This window comes from Carica papaya, chromosome 7 (assembly GCF_054855325.1).
Source record: "Carica papaya isolate Zhongbai chromosome 7, ASM5485532v1, whole genome shotgun sequence".
In the NCBI taxonomy this organism is placed as follows: domain Eukaryota; kingdom Viridiplantae; phylum Streptophyta; class Magnoliopsida; order Brassicales; family Caricaceae; genus Carica; species Carica papaya.
In genome coordinates this window covers 7628041-7650587 of record NC_142315.1, presented here as the reverse complement: position 1 = coordinate 7650587, position 22547 = coordinate 7628041, and the positions used below count along the sequence as shown (strand labels likewise).

General features: G+C 39.3%; 2 protein-coding genes across 5 annotated transcripts; both read right to left on the bottom strand.

The window, feature by feature from the left end:
- Nucleotides 1-340: 340 nt before the first annotated feature.
- LOC110812424 (RNA polymerase I-associated factor PAF67) lies at nt 341-5493 on the bottom strand. 4 transcript variants are annotated; one of them, XR_015813683.1, is made up of 10 exons: nt 4903-5493; nt 4640-4798; nt 3445-3776; nt 2424-2763; nt 2062-2210; nt 1879-1972; nt 1275-1346; nt 999-1174; nt 685-847; nt 341-468 (listed from the first exon to the last, which is right to left on the bottom strand). XR_015813683.1 is itself a non-coding variant. In XM_088208480.1 (8 exons), exons 1-8 carry the CDS (start codon nt 5281-5283, stop codon nt 1130-1132), a joined length of 1572 nt encoding a protein of 523 aa, XP_088064606.1. In that variant the 5' UTR covers nt 5284-5493; the 3' UTR covers nt 913-1129. The 4 variants fall into 4 exon arrangements, 1 of the variants encoding a protein (XP_088064606.1); XR_015813684.1 differs by lacking the exon at nt 341-468 and having other exon boundaries at nt 558-850; XR_015813682.1 differs by lacking the exon at nt 341-468 and having other exon boundaries at nt 558-847.
- Nucleotides 5494-6465: 972 nt separating this feature from the next.
- LOC110812464 (uncharacterized) lies at nt 6466-12795 on the bottom strand. Its single transcript, XM_022039249.2, has 3 exons — nt 11956-12795; nt 11034-11114; nt 6466-7301 (listed from the first exon to the last, which is right to left on the bottom strand). The coding sequence occupies exons 1-3, from the start codon at nt 12329-12331 to the stop codon at nt 6883-6885; spliced, it is 876 nt and encodes a 291-aa protein (XP_021894941.1). The 5' UTR covers nt 12332-12795; the 3' UTR covers nt 6466-6882.
- Nucleotides 12796-22547: the final 9752 nt, after the last annotated feature.

Below are 22547 nucleotides of genomic sequence, written 5' to 3'. Positions count from 1 at the left end.
ACGAGGCAAAGCGGTTGTGATTGATTGTTTTGACTTGGTAGGGCACGTAGGTCGAGGAGTTTGGTTTGTAAATATGTTGAGATGGTCGAGGAAAAGTTATCTTCACCGTCAAGAGGATAAGTATGCGAAAGAGGAGACGTGCATGCAACCTTTTTTTAAAAAAAAAAATTTCAAATAGTGTATGCAAGCTTCTTACTTTAATTTCTACTCAAATAAAATAATGGCTGTGTGTGTGTGTATATATATATATATATATTGGTAAATGGGATCTGCATAAAAGAAACACTTGTGCTTAGAGATGAATTTTGCACTTGCCTCACAAGTAAAAAAGCCAGCCAACCTGAGATGGAGAATCTCGGTAGTGTCAAGTTCTTGATGGCACAGAGAGAGAGAAACCAGATTAATCTTGTCAAGGATCATTCTAGAGATAGGCTTTGTAAGTTGTCTACATCTTCCAAACCACATAACCTATATGGAGGAATAGGATCATTATTATTATTATCAAGGGGAAACATGGGAGAGTTATGCAAAATAAAACATTAGGGGTCAGACTACAATGGAAACACAAATATCAACAATATAACAACCACATATTAGTAAATGTATTAAGCAGATTTTATCATTCTCACCCTCATCTAACCAAATACATACATATATCTATTTATATTATAACGTCAACTTTACATATAAGAAAACCAACGTGCTGCTGCTATTCATCATGTCCCAATAGCCGAAGGTTAGACGTCAATAATCAAGTTTTAGTTGCAATATACGGCTACCAGTTCGTGCAATCTTTATTCAGAACTCCAAGTATCACGATCTTCTTTTATGCAAATATACGCGTCATCTGCTGGGTTCGTTGATAAAAAAAAAAAAAAAAATTATGCCATCAGCACAAAGCACACTTGGGAATGCAGTGCCAACATAAAATCTCTTCTCGAAATCTTATAAATTAAGTTGATAAACTAGCATTGGTGAATATTACATTTGAGACCTACCTATTCCACTAATACAGTACGGCTGTAAAATGCCAAATGAATAAACAAAATTCATTCCAAGCATTGCTGTGGACAAACTAAAGAAAATAAAACATGTCAACTCCCATCCAAGCAACAAATAACAACCATTCTCACTCCAGCTTTATCCGGTCCATATCATTTATCACTCCCTCAAGCTGTGACACAACAGAAAATGAAAAAGTTAAATCACTCGTCGTGCTGCCCTACAATTTTTATCAATACTATTCGCACCTTTATCAGTCGAGATGAACATACCTTGACAATTTGCCGCAAGAAGTAATCACCATATCGTTTTACTGGTTTGGATTCCACAACATGAATCATGTCCTGTAACAATATATAGGATCACTTTCATTGTCAGACAGAAAGTCTTTCCAGGAAAATCAACTGGATTTCATATGCACCATACATATTTCCACCATATCATATTAGTTGCAGAACTTTGATTTATGTTCTGATGCCAGTTGTCCTCTAAACAGTGTTTTTTATTATATATTTGCAAGGTAAAAGACATGCCTAGTGTGTGTCCGTGTCCCTACGTGAATGTGGTGACAGTAGTTGCAACAGGAGTTTCACATTGCTGATTAGTAGCTAGCACTCAAACTGCTGGTTAATACTTTTGTTAACTACTTCCAATTATCCTGTCCAAGGTGTTGCTGGTTAACAATTTTGTTAACCGCTTCCAATTATCCTATCCAAGGTGAACAATAGCACCTTAAAAGACCACCTCAACTGAAACCATCACTGCCACCATAAGCTTCATAGGAGCTGAAGGTCACAACTAAGAACCCTTAAAACATTATCTATTCAACCGCTAGGGAAGAAAGATGGGGAGAGAGATGGAGGGAAAGAAACAAACATCATCAACGTAGAAATCCACATCTGCATTGGAGATTATCTTCCCATCAGAATCAACAGCATGGGTCTTGTGCTTGTATGTCATCAAGATAGTCCTGCAATAAGTAATGGCAAAAGCTCAGTGGACAATCACGGATAATCAAATGTAAACAAATTAAAGAAAAGAACTATGTTAAAGAACAACCTTAGAGTGGGTTCATCAACTTCCATGTAATTGGCAAGCTTTGCAAGTGATATGGTTGAATACACTTTCAGGAATGTCCGAACACCTGATAATAACTGCTGCTGCTTCACTTCATAAAGGAACAACTTCAACTGAAGTCTATAGGCATCCTGCAACAGGAATATATCAACTATACTAGTCAAAAAAGCTAGATATACCTTTTGTAAACGATGAGAAGAAAATCTTCCTAGGCAGGAATCACAAAATATACGAAGAAAAATGATTTATAAATCCCATATAAACTACAGCAGAAACTTGAAAGAAGACCAGGTAGAAACATGCTAAGAGGCTACACTACGCCATTGCATGGAGAGCTCATATACCTGGTTGTAGTTTACAAGCGGCTCCTCGAAACTCGGTGCTGATGGTGTGATGAATTTGGGACATGCATATGAGAAGAGCTCATCATAGATCGCAAATGCCTCATCATCATATCTTTGCATTCTGATCATCTTTTCACCATACTTCTCACGCAACTGAGAGTTCACAGTCTCCTCAACAAGTTTCACTTGTGGGCAGAGTGAAAGACAAATTGCCAGCAATGCATACATCTGCTCATTCTTCTTCAATATCTGCTCATATTGTGGAGATTTCTGGTGGTATTGCTTGGTCTTATAAATGTACAAGAGAATCTTATTGAATTCGCGAATTGCATCCACATACCTACTCAAAAATTTCATAAGCCATCCACCATCAGTTATTGAGCACAACCAACTCCCAAAAATGTCCTCTAATTTCATAAATATTCTTTGTCAGAAGGACAAAAAGATAAAAGTCTTTTGCATCAACTGAACACCTCAAGGTTTCTGTTTCATAGTGAAGCAAAGATGAAAGAGGAACAAACCTCAATAGTAGATCCTATGACAGATGCTAGTTTATGGACCCTACAGGCATTTAGTCTGTTTTTAGAAAGTAGCTAATAATATACTAAGTTTATGAACTGTGAGAACATGGAGCAACTAACATCAAGATATGCCCTCCAAATGGGAGCTAAAGTCTTCGTCATTTAAAAGCCACATGGTCTAAAAGATTCAAACATTACAATCCTTTTCTAAAATTAATTTAAATTCCATTTCAAGAGTTTTTCAGGATTATAACTTCTTTGAGGTTCAAGCAACAAAAGAAGTTAATGTTTTACATCTATCTTAAAGTAAACAACTCATTATATTCAATGCTGTTCAATCCTCTTTCAAAGTTCAAACCTTCTTTGACATATAAGGTCAATTTTGTTTATATCAAATTAAGCATAAAAGGCCTAAGTATATTTAGAAGGCACTAAAAAAGTAAAGACAGCACCTAAGAAAATGCAAAATATGCAAGTGTATAAACCGGATATCAATATACCTCCGCAACATTAGATTGGCAAACCCATAGTGATATATGGTTGTAATATGACTTCCAATAACACTTGTATAAACACCTTGTTGGCTAATGTCAATAGGCAGCAAGCATTTCAGACCAGTATGATGATCACCCAAAAGACAATGAACACGCAGCAAACCAACCATGCTGAAATATCCTAGCACCTTCAACACATTACTCCCACCACTATAATCATAGCCGTCAGTGGCTGTGAACTGTTCGAGGCCTTCCTTTTCCTGTTCCAGAATCTGAATTATCACTGACTTCTCCACAAGTGCTTGCAAGTAGTTGAGCACCCCATACACACTCCAAGCCTGTCATACAACAATCACCATAACTACAGGACCTATTCATGAGGGGAACATATGTAACCTTCTGTAGCTAAATAAAGACTCTACCAGGTACCAGTAGATGCAGCCATAGTAAGATCCTAGAGGTTGGTTTCCTTTTTTTTTTTTTTTGGCTTCAAGTCCATCTACGTTGACATATAGCCATAAGGCAAACCTGAATCCCCACCCTCCTCATGGTGAGGGAGGGAAGTAATATACCACTCTACTAAGAGTGGCTGGTTTTTCCCATTATCCATTTAAATGTTATTTTATGATATATTATTCAAATTTTCAATCCTCTAGTTATTTTTTCCATAATATTTCCATTGCAATAACAAATAGATTGCAACAATACTCATCCCATTTATTAATTCTCGAACTTCTTTAAATTCTGGTTTTCCTATCTGCACCTATCATATGTCATATCTGTGCAGAAATGAGATGTAATCAACACAAGCTATATATCCATCTGATATCATTTGATAGTATAAACAACATGCTGAAAGATGGGGATCCTTTGTTCAAAAATGGCATTGCTTGCAGAGTTTCTAGTTAATAGACTTCCCAGCAACAAAATAGAGAAACCAAATGCTAACATAGGGTATAGAATTAATTTGGAACTCCTAGTTATGTGAAGTTACTTGATGATATTAAATTGTTTTGTGAAAATAAGAACCAAAGTACTTCTTTCCAATCCCATCAATTCGGATATAATTTAAGATGTTTTCTTCCAGTATCACTTAGAATATAGTTCGAATTTATCATCTTTCATGATGCAATTGTCTAAGAGTACTTTAAACGATAGTAATAACCCATAATCTTTTCTCCCAAGGATAAAGATAAAATACCTGGTCATACTGCCTCAAGAGAGCAATCTCCTGCTCGGTTTTGTTCTTCATTTTGGCCCTGTATTGACAAAAGCTCTGGAACTGGTAAACAAACTCATCCACCATGTCCCACAACCATTGGTTCGGCAATTGCATATTCACCACTCCATGCAATACCACCTAAAATCCCAAAAATTTTGAACCAAAAAAAGAAAAACCCATTAACGCCCATGTCAACTGGAGAACAAAACACCTCTACTCATTCAGCTTAAGAAGAAATCCACCTGGAATAGACTGCAATAATTATCCCAAGAATCGATCCTCTGCTTCAGTGTAGGAGACAACCTAGCATAGAGATGGCGAAACCACATTTCCCGGTAGAGGAGGCAGAAGACGTGGTCATTATCGACATAATGAGCAACAGCGTCAACAGAGGGCCAAGGTGTGTCCTTAAAGAGCCTATCAGAGAGGGTCTGGAAAGAGTTCTCGTACATCTGGTGGATCTCGTAAACGTTCTTCTCCCTTATGTGTCGATACAGATGCACAACGAATGATTTCACCGAGTCGGGCACAAAGTTCGGGTCGTAACCAAGCTCCTGCCCCGGTCCCCTCCGAGACTCCTCGTAGTTTACCGGTACCTCATCGTAGTCGTAATTCCCCGCCATGGCTTTGCTCTCCTCCTCTCTCACTATCCCGATAGGCTAAGATGGTCAAAGTTTTGAGATGCAGTGTTTTGCTACTTGAATTAAAGGGACCGGAGTGATCGAGATTAGGGGGTTTGAGGGAAGGAGACGAGTTGAGGAGGGGACAGTGTAAGAGGAAGGATAGAAACTGAACTAGGGTTTGCAGAAGCAAGAAAGAAACGGTGCGAGGGCTGGGGGCTCTCTATTTGAGTTTGGGTCCTAAACGTCACAAAAGCCCAATTCAGTACTATTTTATTAAAAAATAATATTTTATTTTATTTTTTTCTATTCTCAAATAAATTTGGATGTTTTATTATTTTTGCTATTTTCATGTAAATATTTATGTCGGAATTCATTTACAATATAAATATATGAAACCATGCAATAAAAAATATAATCATGATAATGAGACATATCCTCTTAAAATATAGTTTAGATCCTCGCCAACAATGTTGACTTTGTGGACACGGTAGGAACAATACATATTTATTGAACTTGAAAAATTCAAGAACAAAAAAAATGTATTATTCAAATTCCAATAACAATTGAGACGAATAAATTTGTTAAAATAATGGATTCAATCTTTTTAAGTTACTCAGAATAAAATGTGATAGTTTTATACCATATTTTGGGTAAAAATATATTTAGAAGAATTAAGGTAGGTGTTCTTATAGAATAAAACACATAAAAATACCAATATGTACTATGCATTATATCATAGTAACTTTGCTATTTGACAAATCTTGTTATTATATTAAGCAATAAATTAACAATGTATTTACCCAGTAATGATGTCAGGCTCCCTACAGGAATACATACATATATATATATATATATATAGAGAGAGAGAGAGAGAGAGAGATTTTCTTAACTAAAATTTTTTATCATCCTCTCCGTTTAAGTTGTTTATTTTGTGAAGTACGTAATCCTGTGTTCTTTATTTTTCTACTACCCAGTGTTTATTTTACATCTGCACAACACCAAAAGAAAATGTAAACAGTGATGCAAACCGTAGCTAGCACTGAGTACATAGTCTTCTATTAAATTTCTAACTAAATGAATGTTTCAACGTTTTTATGTTAAAAAAGAGTAGTATTTTGTTTTTTAATCTCCCAAGCAAACTTGCACACTTCTCAATTACCTCTTGCACAAGGTACCTGTTGCTTGGGTTCAAGCCCTTCAGTAAGGATCAACACAAACATAATAGCAAACTGGTACAGTTAGATCCCCTCAGTTCAATCAAGGATAGTTATATCAGATTTTGCATCAATTAATTTTCACAAGGCAACAGCTCCTAGAGACACCAAATGCTTCTCTCTCTTCATTTTGTGCGTACACCACAAGTGACAATCTAGTTAATTATTCACAAGCTATCAAGACCCTGAAAGACAGACAGACACTGCAGGCAGCACAATCAACAAGCACTGTCTCTATCTCTGTCATTTAGCAGTCCTTCATGTTATATTTGAACTGCCACTATGCTGGGCTCTAGTGATCCAAAATTGAGTGCATTCACTGCCAAGATTGGAATCGTGTATATAACTATCAAAGCATATCAACCTGGGTTCTTCATGGAAGCAGTCATGTCCTCTGCCTGTTAGAAAGAGTGGGAGTTAGTTGAGGCACTTCCTGATAACTTTCAGGTTCATCCTCTTCATCTGATGACAGAAGGGATGAGCCCATCCATGCTTTAAATCCTTCGTTCACGCGCCTTTCCATATCTGGTGTGATTTCCTTAGGTAATGCCTCTAACATTTCCAAACCATAACTCCGACCCCCATGTTCTCCCTCATCAAGAATTATAGCTGCTTTTCTTCTGAGGAAAAAGGCAGTTCCCGCATATAGAATCACCAGTCCCCAAGAAGAAATCTCATAGCACCAAAACAGGGCCACAGAGCAGCTGCTCCCCAGAGTCAAAAGGCTGGAACCAAGGAACAAGGCAAGAAGACCGAAGATGACAGCAAAAACAACATTTAGAATGGATAGACAACGAACCCCACCTGCATGTTAGAACACTAAGTTAGAATATATGTGTATGTATGCGTTCTTAAATGTGTGTTTGTTTTGTGTGCTTTTTATGTGCGTGTATGTTGTGTGTATGCGCATCAGGTTGAATACTAGTTAATTGAACATGAAAATGAAAATGAATATGGGTGCTACACTTCACCCTAAGGCAAGGGTTGACTTTGCAAGTTATGTGGTTCTCTTTTATAAAGAGACCTAACTTAACTCACAAGAGAAGTGAGATGACTAAAACTAGGCCAGATTTAGCAAACAAGTTCTTAAGCCAATCGATATGGATGATCCTCGTTAGCTTAGTTTCCTTAAATAAATTACAAATTGCATTTCTGTAAATTCTGGTTTTTGTTGTAATTGTATGACTTTATGATTTATTTATTGTTCAAAAGATTCGAAGTGTAATTAGATTTTAGATTTAATAAAGTCAATGGGCCTGGATTCTGCAACAAAATAGTTTCCTTTCACTAGATTTACTATGAGAAACTCACAGCAAGAAGAGGATTAAGTAGGAGAGAAGTGTTTCCTACTGTTTGTTTGTTTATTGTATGTGGTTTGATGTGTGCTGTCTTATTTTACTGCCACTTGCCCATTGGCAGTTGGGTTTGTTTTAATGCTATTGTTCCATGACAGGTGTTATGTTTTGAATTTACCAGATCCTGCTACTCTTTAGAATCGATTCAGAGTTTGGTGAGAGTAAATTGTCTTAGTCTCTTGCAACTGTAACAATGTCGTCAATGAATAATATTTTCATAAAGTTTTATTCTTTCAACCTCTTGGAGGTCATTGGAATCTCTTTAATGAGCCAATAACAATTGATTGTAAAATAGGTAGCAAACGGAGATCAAGTTAGTCCTCTCTAGTAACTGATTTATCAGTAACAGACCCCTAACAAGATCCAAATTAGGGACCTTAACTTATAATTTCTTTCAAGACAATATAATGATAGAAGAGGATTTATAGCAGCTATACTTTTTTAAAAGAAAAATATCACTATTCACAAGCACTATGGAGGTGCAAGTTGTATACAATTTACATGTCAAGCAAAATATCTACAGTCTCCAGGATCCTCACAAGACTAAAAAGGATTACCCTCTTTTTCAAATAAAAACAGTACGTTATGATTCATTCACACGCACTAAAGAGGTGCAAACCCATGTACAAAGATATTTACATATCAATCAAAATATCTATAAGGTTTCCAAAATCCTCAAACGAATAGATACATGAACTATAATTAAAAGACATAGAGTTTGAAACCATCAATCTTTTACCCTATCAAAATCATATTCCATGCCTTCAAAAGCTATCTTGTTTCTTTCTTTTGGCACCGCCCAAAAGGTAGCAAGGGGAATGAGACTAACATACTTCTTTACTTCACTGATGCCCTTCAATACTCAAATTTCTTCCCTCACCAAACCAGTTATCACTCAATTGATATCCAAGAGTCTACAAGCAAGGATCCAAAATTTCTATACAGAAGGACATCAAAAGGACATGATTACACGACTCTACCTTTCTTTTGCATAAGTACCCATTCACTAAAATCCTCCTCCTCCTGATCAGTCTGTCAAGAGTTAGAATACAACCTCTACCAGCCTCCAAAGTAAAAGAAAAGTCATTCCAAGTGGAGCATTAACCTTCCAGATTCACCGAAAGGGAAAGTTGGTACCATGGCTTCTCCTTTAATCAAATAATTTAAAAAGATCTGACCAAAAAAGTCCCTGTAGCATTGAGTCTCCAAACTGGTTGATCTCTACTCCCATTAATTCTAACTCTAATAAGGCCCAGGAGAAGAGTCTCATATTCTCTAATTTCCCAATCATTGAGATTTCTCAAAACCTCTATATTCCATTCTCCTTCCCCTCCATTGCCACTGTAAGACTCATAAATTGAGATACTCTTGTGCCAAGTAATAGCATAGATCCATGTGAACTTTTCTCTAAGTATCCCACCCTTCAACCAGGCATCATGCATAAGTTGATCCTATCCCCAGTGTCATAATAGCAACTGATGCAATCCTAGAAGTTACTCTTGCCCATGCATATTTTTTTCTCAACCCCTTCCCATGGGGTCTAGAAACCATAGTCCCAATCTTCGTCTCAATCACCCTCTACAAGATACTACCATTTTCATTCATAAATCTCCAAAGTCATTTTCTCCAGAAGAGCAATATTAATCTCCACCAAATATCTCAGACCCAAACAACCTTGATGCACGGGCTTTTTAACCTCAACCACGACCACAAGATGATACTTTCTTCTATTTTCCATGTCTCCCCATGGGAATCTACATTGAACTATTTTCACTCTCTTGGCCACAGTCTCAAGACTATCAATAGGAACATATAATAAATGACATATTGATCATTGTGCTCTTAACAAGTGCGAGTATTCACTCTTTAGATAAAAAGTTTCTGTTCCATTTGATCAACCTCTTCTCAAACCTCTTTACCACAAGATCTCAAGCTGCTGCATCTTTATATTTATCCCCTAAAACCCCAGATGTTTGATCCATAGTTCCACACTCCTACACCCCAAAATCCTAGCCAACCTAATAGGATCCCTCCCATCAACCAATATCACCAATTCAAAGCCAAAAAACACTTGGAAACTCAGCAAAATGCATCTACAATTATGTAGGATGTCTCATCCGGTTCATAGAATACTAAAGTATCATCAATAAAGAATAAATGACTCACCTCCTCTCTATGGTCACCATCTCGCACCTTTAATCCCTTAAACATCTCAAGCTTTTTTGACCTTAACAACATTTTGTTGAGAGCTTCCATAACAACTATAAATAGTAAAAAGGGTAAGGGATTACCGTGCCTATGACCTCTGGAGACTCTAAAGAACATGATGGACCCTCACTAACCATAACCACAAAAGAAGATATAGAGATTTATTTCAAAAAAAAAAAACAAAACAAAAGAAGATATAGAGATGCATGAATTGATCCATTTGTTTCACCTAATGAGGGATCCATATATGTTTAGTAGAAGGATGAACCAAGGCAACAGCTTGTCAATTGATTGATTTTGTCTTGCCTGCAGGGTTCATACTTGTTTCTATTTGTGTGCCTATGCCTTTTTGTTGCTAATGAGGATGAACAATTCAGCAAAATCTTCTATACTGTTTCTATGTTGTCTTTTTTAACCCTTTGACAATTCAAGCTCGCTAATTTTAATTCTTCATGCTTAAGGGATTCTAAGTGTGATAACTACTTACTTCTCCACAGAAGAACCCACAAAACTCCAAATTCTTAGGAGAGGTATCAATGAAATCCTACCTTTACTGCCTATTCTTTGACCCTAATCTTCAAATAGGCAAACTATCCCTAATTTGTCCTGAATCACTAATTTTCCATATCTGGAAAAACCCAATAACCCCTTCAAAACTAAACATAGAAAAGCTTCTTTCATGAACATTTGGTCATTTCCTAACACCTCAGCAAGTCGAAAGGTGACAATTCCAGCAAGAAGCATTATCTCAGATTCAACAATGTTAACATTGACACTCTTGCAATTGAGCTTGTGGGATGTAAGACAAGACAGAGGTGATATAGTAGATCTCAGACTCACACATATAACCATCACTTTGGATTATCAATATAAACCATAACAATAGTGTTTGACAAGGTCTTGTGTAATGCTGATAGCAACTGACAGTTCAAACCCAAATATGGAAAAGGTGAAGTTTAGAATAAGAGCAAACCTCTTTTTGACGCACAGTAATTATTTTCCACCACCTTTAAACATCCATGTCTAGTAGGAGCAGTATAAGCAACAGTAATTCCTGCATTAGGAACAGAAATAATGAGGCAATCAAACAAACATAAAGAAAAAACACAGAAGACTACATACAATATGTGCTATAATAATTCCATTGAGTAGGATGCGCTTCATCAAAGACCTAATAAAAGATGAGAATCAAAGGAAGCAACATCAGTAGAAAAATTAATCTAAGAAAGAAATAAGTACTTTTAGACTCATAAACGAAAGGGTTAATTCAACATAACATATACACATGGTAGAACTGCACTTGCTTATGTACCTCTAATGCCATCAACAATTCAACATCATCCCTGACAGATCAACTTCAGAGATATACTTGCTACAAGTTCAACTACTATAAGATCTTTGGCACAACTGAGCTGAAAGCCAAGCATTTTATTGCACTATCAATTTAAAGATAATCTTGTGTTCTTGGTTTCTAGAAGTGGCATGCCTGGTGTTCTTTTTGTTAATCTTAAGCTAATAAAAATCCTAACCCTGTTACCACAATATATTCCTTCAGGACGAAAATATCACTAAGTACCACTCTAGACTTACAAATAGTAATTCTCAAACAAGATCAAGAACAATGATAAATACAGATATCCATTTCCATTTCAGCTATCTTTACAAAAAGCTTAAAGATAACAAACTTCCAGTGCATTGACTGTGAACTTCAGCTACCAGTCCCTAGGGGGAAAAAGTTCATTTGCATATTCCAAGGAGAGATCAATCAACTTTAAGCCAAATAAAACACGACATAAGATCCAAGATTCTCATTTGCCACTTGACTACTTTCTACTCAACCATACAATAAGAGATTAACTCGCTGAAGAAAAAGGTAAAGACGAAAGAATCCTCACCTGCTAAAAGATAAGGAAGTGATGCGAAGAAGATAATCATAGATGGGACAAACACAACCATCCAGTAGTAATCGACCGTTTCTTGATCCGTCAAATAAAATGCCCCCGGAAACAGATCTGAATCGCCTCCTTTAGCGTTAATCGGCAGTGGTCGCATCCTCCTATCACTGCAAAATGGCCTCTTCAAACTATCGCTAGGAAACACGATTTTCAAGCTCACAATCGTACACACAATAATCACAAGGCAAATGATAGACATAATCCCCAACACGACCGGTCTTTGCAGCTTAACCCAAGCTTTATCTTCCTCTCGCAGGCTCTCATATTCGTGCTTGGGCATAAACGCTTGCCGCAGTGCGTCACCGATTATCGCCATTGAAACCCTAGCCTTCAACAAGAATTCAAGTCCAGCGTTCTTTTTCCTACTTACTTTCGTTCTCTTTTCACTTTTCTCCGAAAAAGTAGGTAGGCCTCATCTTCTACACTGGTTTTATGGTATCGGATTCAAGAAATTGTAAAATCGAAACATTGGATTTTTTTTTCAACAAATCAGTACCTCTTCTTGATTAAAAACGACCTCTAACTTGAAACCCAATTAATTGGATAAGTCACAGATCTAAGGTTTCCAATCTGATCAATCTTCGCTTGGAAGTTGGAGAACTAAGAGAACTCGGAACTTTTGGATTTAATGACAAACGGAGGAGGAGGAGGAACAGATCTGCAATTAGGTATCAGTTTTGGGTTTAGTGCAGTGCAGACCATTTCACGTATAGACGATGAAATTTGGCGGGTTTTCCTTCCCAACTGCCATGTGAAAATAATTTATAAGCAATTAAATGAATATAATACTAAATATTTCATGCTGAACTTGTTTTCTTCCCTCTCACAACAATTTGGTAAATAAAGAATTGACTTATATTTCCTAAAAATTTTAAATTTATGGAATTTTAAGTTTTATGTGGCTTTGAATTTAATATAATTTTCAATTTAATTTTTATTGTATAATTATTTTTCTTTAATTTTAAGGTATAAATTATCCTATTATTTTATTAAAATTATACGTTTCATCTTATAATTAATTTTTCATGCTAATTAACCATAATCAATCTCAAACTATCTTTAAAAAATATTTTAAAATATTTTAATTAATTTATATCTTTAAAAAAATACTATATTAAAAAAGACTATTAATATATTTATTAAAAAAATTTACGATAATATAAGTGTAAATTACCAATAAGTGGTAATCATCGAATCATAAACAAATTCATATTGATGAAAACTATGGTAAGAGTTATCAAAAATTCATATATACCAAGTGGTCAATAGTGCATATATTTGCTTTGTCTTTTCTTTATCTCATTGAATATCTTTGTTTAAATATCATAAAAAAGCATTATCAAATGAGAATTGGGAAAAAAAGAAAGATAACAATAATAAGATTTAAAATAATATAAATTTTTTTTATAAGATTAAGCTCATAAATATACAATCAATAATGAATAAGAGACATAATATTTATACCTTATAAAGCATCATTAGATTAGGAGTATAACGTTCATGGTTTGTTTTCAGATTAATTTCGTTATTTGAATAAAACTTATATTTGAAGATCAAATTATTTATTACGAAGGATTTACAATGAGACTTCTTTACATATTTTCATTATTTATAAAACTCATTTGAATATCTAATTGTACATAATGAAAATTTTATATTTTTTTACTACATAGATGAGAAGTATAAAATAAAACTTAATAAGATAAAAAAAGAGTTTTCAATATTTAACTCAATGAATATTTGATTATCAAAAATTTTGCTCACAAGCATTCTTCCAAAATAAATACCTTTTCAAACTTTAATATACATAAGAGAAAGAAAACTTTTATGTTAAATCTTAGAAGGAGAAAAATATATTTTACTAATGATTGAATCAAAATTTAGCTGTAGAGTATCATAAAGTTTGTCCAACAAATAAATAAATGATAGTATGTAAAAACTCAACGAAATTTTTAAATAAAGTTTGTCCAACAAATAAATATATGAACAGTATCTAAAAGCTCAAAAAAAAAATTAAATATTATCTCAATAATCCATCATTTAAGAGTAGATAGTAAGATAAAGCACAAAGAGATTATGAGTTTTGAGCCCAAGAGAAAGCATAGAGTTTTTTCTTTTTGAAATTAAGAAATTTACCTCGATCGGCGGTCGGAAGTTCCTCCGGTGCGGCGGCGGGTGGCGGCGGCCGGCTTCTGGTTCGTCTTCTCCGGCGAGTGGCAGGCGGCTAGGGTTTGTGGTCTGGTGTGGGGGTTCTATTTATAACTCCTTGCCTTTTGATCTCACCCGTCCATTTTGTTTTAATCTGGACCGTCCGTTTTTGATTAAATCTGGGCCGTCCGTGCGTTTAAATCTGGGCCGTCCGATCGCACGTTTGATCTGGGCCGTCCGATCGCACCCACGCGGATCGCCAACGTGGCCCTTTTTGGAACGACGTGGTTTTGCCACGTGGCAGGTCCCAATTGGCCGGGCCTGCTGACGTGGTTTTTTTTTTTTTTTTTCCTCCTCGGTCCGGGCGCTACAATTCTCCCCCCCATAAAGAAATTTGGTCCCCAAATTTGCCTCATTACTCTTGATCAAACAGATGGGGATATTGGGCCCTAAATTCTGATTCCAGTTCCCAAGTCGCCTCCTTGGGCGTGTGGTTCTGCCACATGACTTTTACAAATGATATTTCCCGGTTGCGGAGTATTCTGCTTTCTCGGTCCGTGATACTGACCGGTACTTCTTCATAAGACAAGTCCTCTCGGAGTGGAAGCGGTTCGTGAGCCAAGACATGAGAAGGGTCCGGATTGTACTTACGTAGCATAGATACATGAAACACATTATGAACCCGGGAGAGCTCAGAAGGCAGTGCAAGTCTGTAGGCAGTGGTACCAATCTTGTCTAAGATTTCAAAGGGTCCAATATATCTGGGGTTTAATTTTCCCCTCCTGCTGAACCTGCTAATTCCCTTGAAGGGGGTGACTTTAAGAAACACCCGGTCGCCTTTCTCAAAGGCCAGGTCTCTTCTCCGGGTATCGGCATAACTCTTCTGCCTACTCTGAGCTGTCTGAATATTCTTCTTGATCTTAACTATCTTGGACGTGGTTTCTTCTACCAAATCCGGGCCAAACAATCTTCTATCGCCCATTTCCTCCCAACAGATCGGCGACCTGCACGGACGCCCGTATAGCGCCTCGTATGGGGCCATGCCGATGCTTGCTTGGTAGTTGTTGTTGTAAGCAAACTCTATCAGGGGTAGGTGGTCGTCCCAATGGCCCCCGGAGTCAAGGACACAAGCTCGGAGCATATCCTCCAGCGTACGAATTGTCCTATCTGATTGTCCATCGGTTTGGGGGTGGAAAGCAGTACTAAGAGACAGCTTTGTTCCCATAGCTTGCTGGAAACTATTCCAAAACCGAGAAGTGAATCTGGGATCCCTGTCGGATACCACTGTTACTGGAATTCCATGTAGTCTGATTACCTCCCGGATATACATTCTTGCCAACTTGTCCAAGGGATCAGTCATTCTGATGGCCAGGAAGTGGGAAGACTTAGTGAGTCGGTCAACAATTACCCATATAGCATCATGTCCCGATCGTGCCTTGGGTAGTCCCGATACGAAGTCCATGGTGATATGTTCCCACTTCCACTCTGGAATCGGTAAAGGCTGAAGTAACCCGCCCGGGCGTTGATGTTCTGCTTTGACCTGCTGACATACCAAGCATTTAGATACAAAGTCGGCTATATCTCTCTTCATCCCATTCCACCAGAACCGAGATCGCATAGTTTGGTACATTTTCGTACTTCCTGGATGCATGGCGAACCTTGAACTATGGGACTCTGTCATGATGTCTCTTCTTAACTCACTGTCGTCTGGGACACACACTCTGTCCCTGAAACGAATCAATCCGTCGGCGGAGATCTGAAATTCTGAGCTCACTCCCTGTTCTGCACTCTTCTTGCGGGTTACTAGGGCGGGGTCAACTGACTGAGCTTCCTTTATTCTTTGGATTAATTCGGGTTGGACTGCTAGGTGGCCCAAACATGTGACTCTCTTCAGGTCTCGCAGGCGAACCTGCTGTGTAGCCCCAATGGACCTACATTCTGAAACCATCAGATGGGCTAGGGTGCCTGCACTTTTCCTGCTGAGGGCATCGGCCACCACGTTGCCCTTACCTGGATGGTATAGAATGTCACAATCATAGTCCTTGAGGAGTTCCATCCACCTTCTCTGACGCATGTTGAGATCCTTCTGGGTGAAGATATGCTTCAAACTTTTATGATCGGTGTAGATCTGAAAGGTCTCTCCATACAAATAATGGCGCCAGGTTTTCAAGGCGTGTATGATGGCAGCAAGCTCTAAGTCATGGGTAGGATAGTTCTTCTCATGATTCTTTAGCTGTCTAGATCCATATGCTATAACTTTTTCATGCTGCATTAGGACACAACCCAGGCCCAGATAGGAGGCATCACTATAAACTGTGTACCTTCCTGATCCACTCGGTAGAGCCAGCACTGGTGCAGTAGTCAGTCGCTTCTTCAACTCTGAAAAACTCTTCTCGCAGTTCTCATTCCATTCAAACCTTGCATTCTTCTTTGTGAGTCGGGTTAGAGGAGCTGCTAGACTAGAGAACCCTTCGACAAACCGGCGATAATAACCTGCCATCCCTAGGAAACTGCGAATTTCCTTAACTGTTGTCAGCCTTTCCCAACCAAGTACCGCTTCAACCTTTTCGGGGTTCACCGACACCCCTTCCTTCGATATAACATGTCCTAGGAAGGCGGTTTGTTCGAGCCAAAATCCACACTTGCTCAACTTCGCATACAACTTCTCTTCTCTGAGTACCTGTAGGACTTGGGCAAGATGATGAGCATGCTCTTCCCTACTTTTTGAGTAAACTAAGATATCATCGATGAACACGATGATAAATTGGTCCAAGAATTCTCTGAAGATTCTGTTCATTAGATCCATAAAGATGGCCGGGGCGTTGGTTAGCCCAAACGGCATAACCAGGAACTCATAGTGTCCGTACCTGGTTCGGAATGTCGTCTTGGGGATGTCTTCTGCTCTCACTTTTACCTAATAGTAACCTGATCATAGATCTATTTTAGAAAAGACCTGTGCACCCTGCAACTGATCGAAAAGGTCATCAATCCGGGGAAGAGGGTATTTGTTCTTAATTGTTACCTTGTTTATCCTTCTATAATCAATGCACAGTCTCAACGTTCCATCCCATTTCTTTGTAAAAGTAACCCCGACACCCCATGGGGAAATGCTGTGTCTAATGAAGCCCCTGTTTTTGTAGCTCAGTGATTTGTTTCCTTAGCTCTTCCATCTCGATACGGCTCATTCGATAAGGAGCTACCGAGATGGGCTGGGTTCCTGGCTGTAAGTCTATGGTGAACTCGACCTCTCTGTTCCCTGGTAGACCGGGCAGTTCATCGGGAAATACGTTTGGAAAGTCTCGGACTACTGGAATCTCTTGGATACAAACTTCTTTCTTGGGTTTACCTAGTTAGGGAAAATACAATATCAAGGCACTGGGCATTAAGAAGAAAAGAATTTGTCATTGGAGAAAATCAGTACCGAATAATTTTATTAACTTGTAAATGGCTCCTCGTTGGGAGGATTAAATGCAATCTTTTTATTAAAGCAGCATATGGTGGCGTGATACGCCGCTAGCCAATCCATTCCTAGGATTACATCAAAATCTCATGTGTCTAACCCTATCAGGTCTACCCTCAATTTCCTATCTGCTATCTCCACGACACATGCCCTGTAGACAACCTCTCCTAGTAATGTCTCCCCACCAGCGGTAGATGCAAACAATAATGAATCAAGTCTATCAGGTGATACACAAATTTTGGAAGCAAGAACATGTGAAATAAAAGAATGTGATGCACCAGTATCAAACAAAATATGAGCAATGTGGCCAGAGATAATATACATACCATGTACCACGTCCGGGTCTGCGTCGGCATCCTTCTGGGTAAGGTTGTAAACTCTGCCCTGGATTGGAGGCCTCCCTTGATTCTGGTTCCTAGGGCACTCCTTCGCATAGTGCTGGGCACTGCCGCATATGCGACAGGTGTTGTTGAGGCGGTAGCAGGGTCGGTCCCCATGATCCCCGCCGCAGTACTGGCAGATCTTCCCACATGCTGCCCCCATAGCCTGAGGAGGGGCCTGAATGGCAGGCCTGGGCCTCTTACTGGGTTGGACAGGCATGGTAGGCGCTGGCCTGCGGAGCGGGGCTGAGGGTCGAGAACTTCCCGCTAGCTGAGGGCGGGTGTCGAAGCTCCTTTCTATGATCTGCGCCATTGCCAGGACTGCCGAATATGTCTCGAGCTCCATCACCAATAAGTGCTGTCTGATCGCCGGGCGGAGGCCCCACTGGAATTTCTTGGCCTTTCGGCCCTCATCCAACAATGTCTCCGGGGCATGTCGGCCCAGCTCCAGGAACTTGCGGGCATACTCCGACACTGTCATATTACCTTGGACCAATTGAGCAAATTCCATTTCCTTTAAATGTTGGATGTGTTTAGGGAGATACTCCGCATGGAAGGCCGCTAGGAACTGCTCCCAAGTAACTGGTACAGGTAGGGTGGCCCGCTTGAGCTCCCACCAGCGTACTGCTTCCCCTACCAGCATGTAGGAGGCAATGGCAGCCCTCTGGTCGGGAACAACTCCCAAGGTCTCAAAAGCTCTCTCAGTCTCTGCCAGCCAGTATTGGGCCTCTTCGAACGAGGATCCCCCTGAAAAAGTAGAAGGGTTCAGTCTCTTGTACCTCTCTATGAAGCTGGGGTCGATCAAGGAGGGAGCGGGGTCCCGAGGTAGAGGGACTGGGGTCGGCTGAGGGTGGACTGGGGGACCCTGTGGTGGCGCCTGCTGATAGGGTGGGGGCACTGGAATGTGCTGTGGCGGCACCTGTTGGTACTGTGGCTGTGGTACCGGATCGTACCGCGGCTGTGGTGCCGGGTGGTATCGTGGAGGGACAGGCTCCTGCCGGGGTGGCTCGGGATCAGCCTGCTGTAGCGGGGGCTCGACCTGCGCTAGTGGAGGAGGTCCCGGTAACTCCCTTCTCTCCTATTGTCTTCGCTGGGCAGCTGCGAGAGCCTCCACCATCTCGAATAGTCTATCTAAATCCTCCCGAATTGAATTATCTGGGACCGCTCGGTTTAGTAGGAGCATTCCTCTCCTCATTCCTGTGTACCTGCATTCACAAGGAATGATTGAGTAACAATATATCGGTGAGTATTTCTTTAAAGCACATTAGTGTAAGGGATGGGTCCGAGAAAATGCGGCTCTGATACCAACTGTAGCAGCCCCGGAAATTTAAAATGGAATTTTATATTCAAAAATATCAAATGCGGAAGCGAGGTCAAAATTTGAATAACATCCCTTACACTGAAACCGAAACGTGCTCACAAGATATAAAAGATTAAACTACCTAAAGGAGAAACTTGAAAGTAAAAACTACGAATGTGACTATGGAGTCTTTAAGCGTCCCCTTCGTCGTCCTCCTGCGGAATCGGCTCGGGAACGATGTCCTCTTGATCTGAAATGATTAAATAAGGAATGAGTTACACTAGCCCAGTAAAGACATCACGATATCTCACCATCACGGAGGTAAAGGTGGGTAGAAAACACAAAACGACCAATGGAGCATAATTTACAACAAATCCTTTTATCGATAAATAAAACCTTTACCATTTACTTACCTCGGTGAAATTCATAAAACAATGTACGAAAGCAATAACATCATTATCATCATGGAAACATATATATGAACTGTATAACATAATACCTATCACACTTTTCGTAATTCAATCGTTACACAACATATTTTCCTAATTCACCAACCCACTAGTATCCATGGGGATCCATAGGGGGTCCCGCTACCCGTAAATCTGTAATACTTGAAATCAAATTCCAGAGCCGTCCCCATACCCCGTCCGGTATGGGCGCCAAACCATAGACCTCATTACCCCGTCCGGTATGAGGGTGAAACGGGCCGTCCCCAAACCCCGTCCGGTATGGGCGCCAAAACACATAAGATCTCCATACCCCGTCCGGTATGGGAGACCACAATCCCGGTAGGGTCCCCTACGGACCCGGTCCGTCCACCATCTCTCAGGATATCTAGTCAGGCTGATCACATTATTCCATTATCCATTTACATAATTGTTCGTTCTCTTTTTCCTCAATCAGCATCATTAATCCACATACAAGCAAGCAAAACGATAACTTATGCTAAACAGACAACATACAGCATCAATATTCCGGTCATTTAATCCATAATCAATAAAACAGTAAAACATGCACACGAAACTATAAAATGAAAACATCGAACCTCATGCTACGTTTAAAACTGTAAAACAGCCCAAATAACAATTAACCGACAAACATACTAGACTCGGGCTCCATTAGCGACCCTAAGCAATTTCACACATTCGTTGATTCATGAAATATCGTTTTATCATTTATTGAACTTTAAAACCGTGATAGAAAATAAGGTGAGGGGTCCTTACTCGTTTCGGGGTCCGAACACGGCTCCACAGTGCGCTTGCAGGCTGTCCCTAATTTTTCCTGAATTTTCCTTGGGGAACTGAAACGCACTACTGGTACCTGCATGTGTTCCAAAAAAAAATCCCAAATTAGGCCCAGGGCCCCTTTCGGCCCAAATCGCAACTCCGGCACGGTGGCTCCGCCGTGCTCCGGCGACGACGCCGCCGCTGGCGGCGGCGATTCGCCTCGGGTTGGCTGTTTTCGGCCGTTTCTAGCCGAATTCGGCCACACTCGCATCGGTCCATGCGAGAAAACAATCCTAGGGCCCTCGGGGGGCCAAAAAATCACGGAAAAACGGAGCTTACCGGCGGCGGCGCTCTCGGGTGCGGCGGCTCTCCGGCGAGGTTCGTGTTTTGGTGATTCGGCTCCAGTCAACCTGTAGAGAAAAGAGTGGTGATCACTGTGATATAAAAATTGCATTAAACGGAGGCCGGGAAGGGCCTCATCGGAGGCAAAAACCGAGAAGGGCGCGGCGGCGCCGCTGGGCTTCGGCCTTGCATTCCGGCCGTTTGGCCGGGATTTTGGCTCCGATTTGGTCACAGGAGGAATCAGCGTGGAAAAACGAGTCGGGGGTACGAAATTTACCTCGATCGGCGGTCGGAAGTTCCTCCGGTGCGGCGGCGGGTGGCGGCGGCCGGCTTCTGGTTCGTCTTCTCCGGCGAGTGGCAGGCGGCTAGGGTTTGTGGTCTGGTGTGGGGTTCTATTTATAACCCCTTGCCTTTTGATCTCACCCGTCCATTTTGTTTTAATCTGGGCCGTCCGTTTTTGATTAAATCTGGGCCGTCCGTGCGTTTAAATCTGGGCCGTCCGTGCATTTAAATCTGGGCCGTCCGATCGCGCCCACGCGGATTGCCAACGTGGCCCTTTTTGGAACGACGTTGTTTTGCCACGTGGCAGGTCCCGGTTGGCCGGGACTGCTGACCGGGCCTGCTGACGTGGCTGCCGACGTGGTTTTTTTTTTTTTTTCTCCTCGGTCCGGGCGCTACAATTTTCTCCAAAATAAACTACTTATTTATGACGCATTCACCAATAACTCATGTTCAATTGAATACTCAATATATTTATTAATGTCTCAATCTCATATGTCATTTATATTTTTCATACCATTGTAACTTGTATATCAATATGTCAAACTCATATTTTACTTGTGTCCCCCTCCCAATATTAAACTTTTAAATGGTTTCAACAAACATTTATTGTATCTCTTGGACAATAAAAATGAAAAAAAATATATAGTTTTGTCTCTCAAATAATAGGTATACAAATGAATAACTCACTTTCTGATATTAAATAAAAACTAAAGGGAATAAATGAGATAAATAATTGTAGTGTGAGTTATGAGATTTCTCCAACATTTTCTAAAATTATAGACATGTGAACTATGTACATATTGCGAATAATAAAAAAATTTTTAGTAACTTTTAGTTTCTTAATATTTATAAATTATTTTTTGAGTATTGTATAGAAATTAAATATTTTTTTTTTAAATCTACATGAATTTATCTCTTAGTGGATTAAACTTACATCAAAAGTATATTTAAAAATATTCTCGTCTATATTTGGTTATATCATTTTTAACTAATTTTACATAATTTAACTATTTTAATAAATATAACTCTCTATTTATACGAGTAGTTAATTACTTTGTAGAATATAAAAAATTATAGATACGCTTCTCCTTTTTCTTTTTTATAAGAATATCTATTTAATGTATTGATGTTTAAAATATTTAGACAAAAAAGTTCAATTGAGCTCATTTGAAGTTCTTATAACATCTAATTATAATTAACTTAAAAATTTATTGTTTTCTAATGGTATAAAATTTATCAAGTAGAAAAATATTCTACCCACAAACCAAACAAATAAGTGCTACCACAACTAGACAAATTTCTACACTTGAAACATACGAAGAAGATAAAATTAGAGAGGAAAAAAAACAAATCCAAACTAAGGAGCTTGTTGAAAATGACAAAATTTTTTAAGA

What these genes read in the sequence shown, in the direction of transcription:
- LOC110812464 (XM_022039249.2), bottom strand. Translation starts at nt 12,331, where the DNA reads ATGGCGATAATCGGTGACGCACTGCGGCAAGCGTTTATGCCCAAGCAC. An exon ending in ACTTCCTTATCTTTTAGCAG is followed by an intron (nt 11,115 to 11,955) that starts GTGAGGATTCTT and finishes TTCCTAATGCAG; the next exon opens with GAATTACTGTTGCTTATACT. An exon ending in TTACTGTGCGTCAAAAAGAG is followed by an intron (nt 7,302 to 11,033) that starts GTTTGCTCTTAT and finishes TCTAACATGCAG; the next exon opens with GTGGGGTTCGTTGTCTATCC.
- LOC110812424 (XM_088208480.1), bottom strand. Translation starts at nt 5,283, where the DNA reads ATGGCGGGGAATTACGACTACGATGAGGTACCGGTAAACTACGAGGAG. An exon ending in CGCTTGTAAACTACAACCAG is followed by an intron (nt 2,211 to 2,423) that starts GTATATGAGCTC and finishes TTCCTGTTGCAG; the next exon opens with GATGCCTATAGACTTCAGTT. An exon ending in TGGATTTCTACGTTGATGAT is followed by an intron (nt 1,347 to 1,878) that starts GTTTGTTTCTTT and finishes ATATTGTTACAG; the next exon opens with GACATGATTCATGTTGTGGA.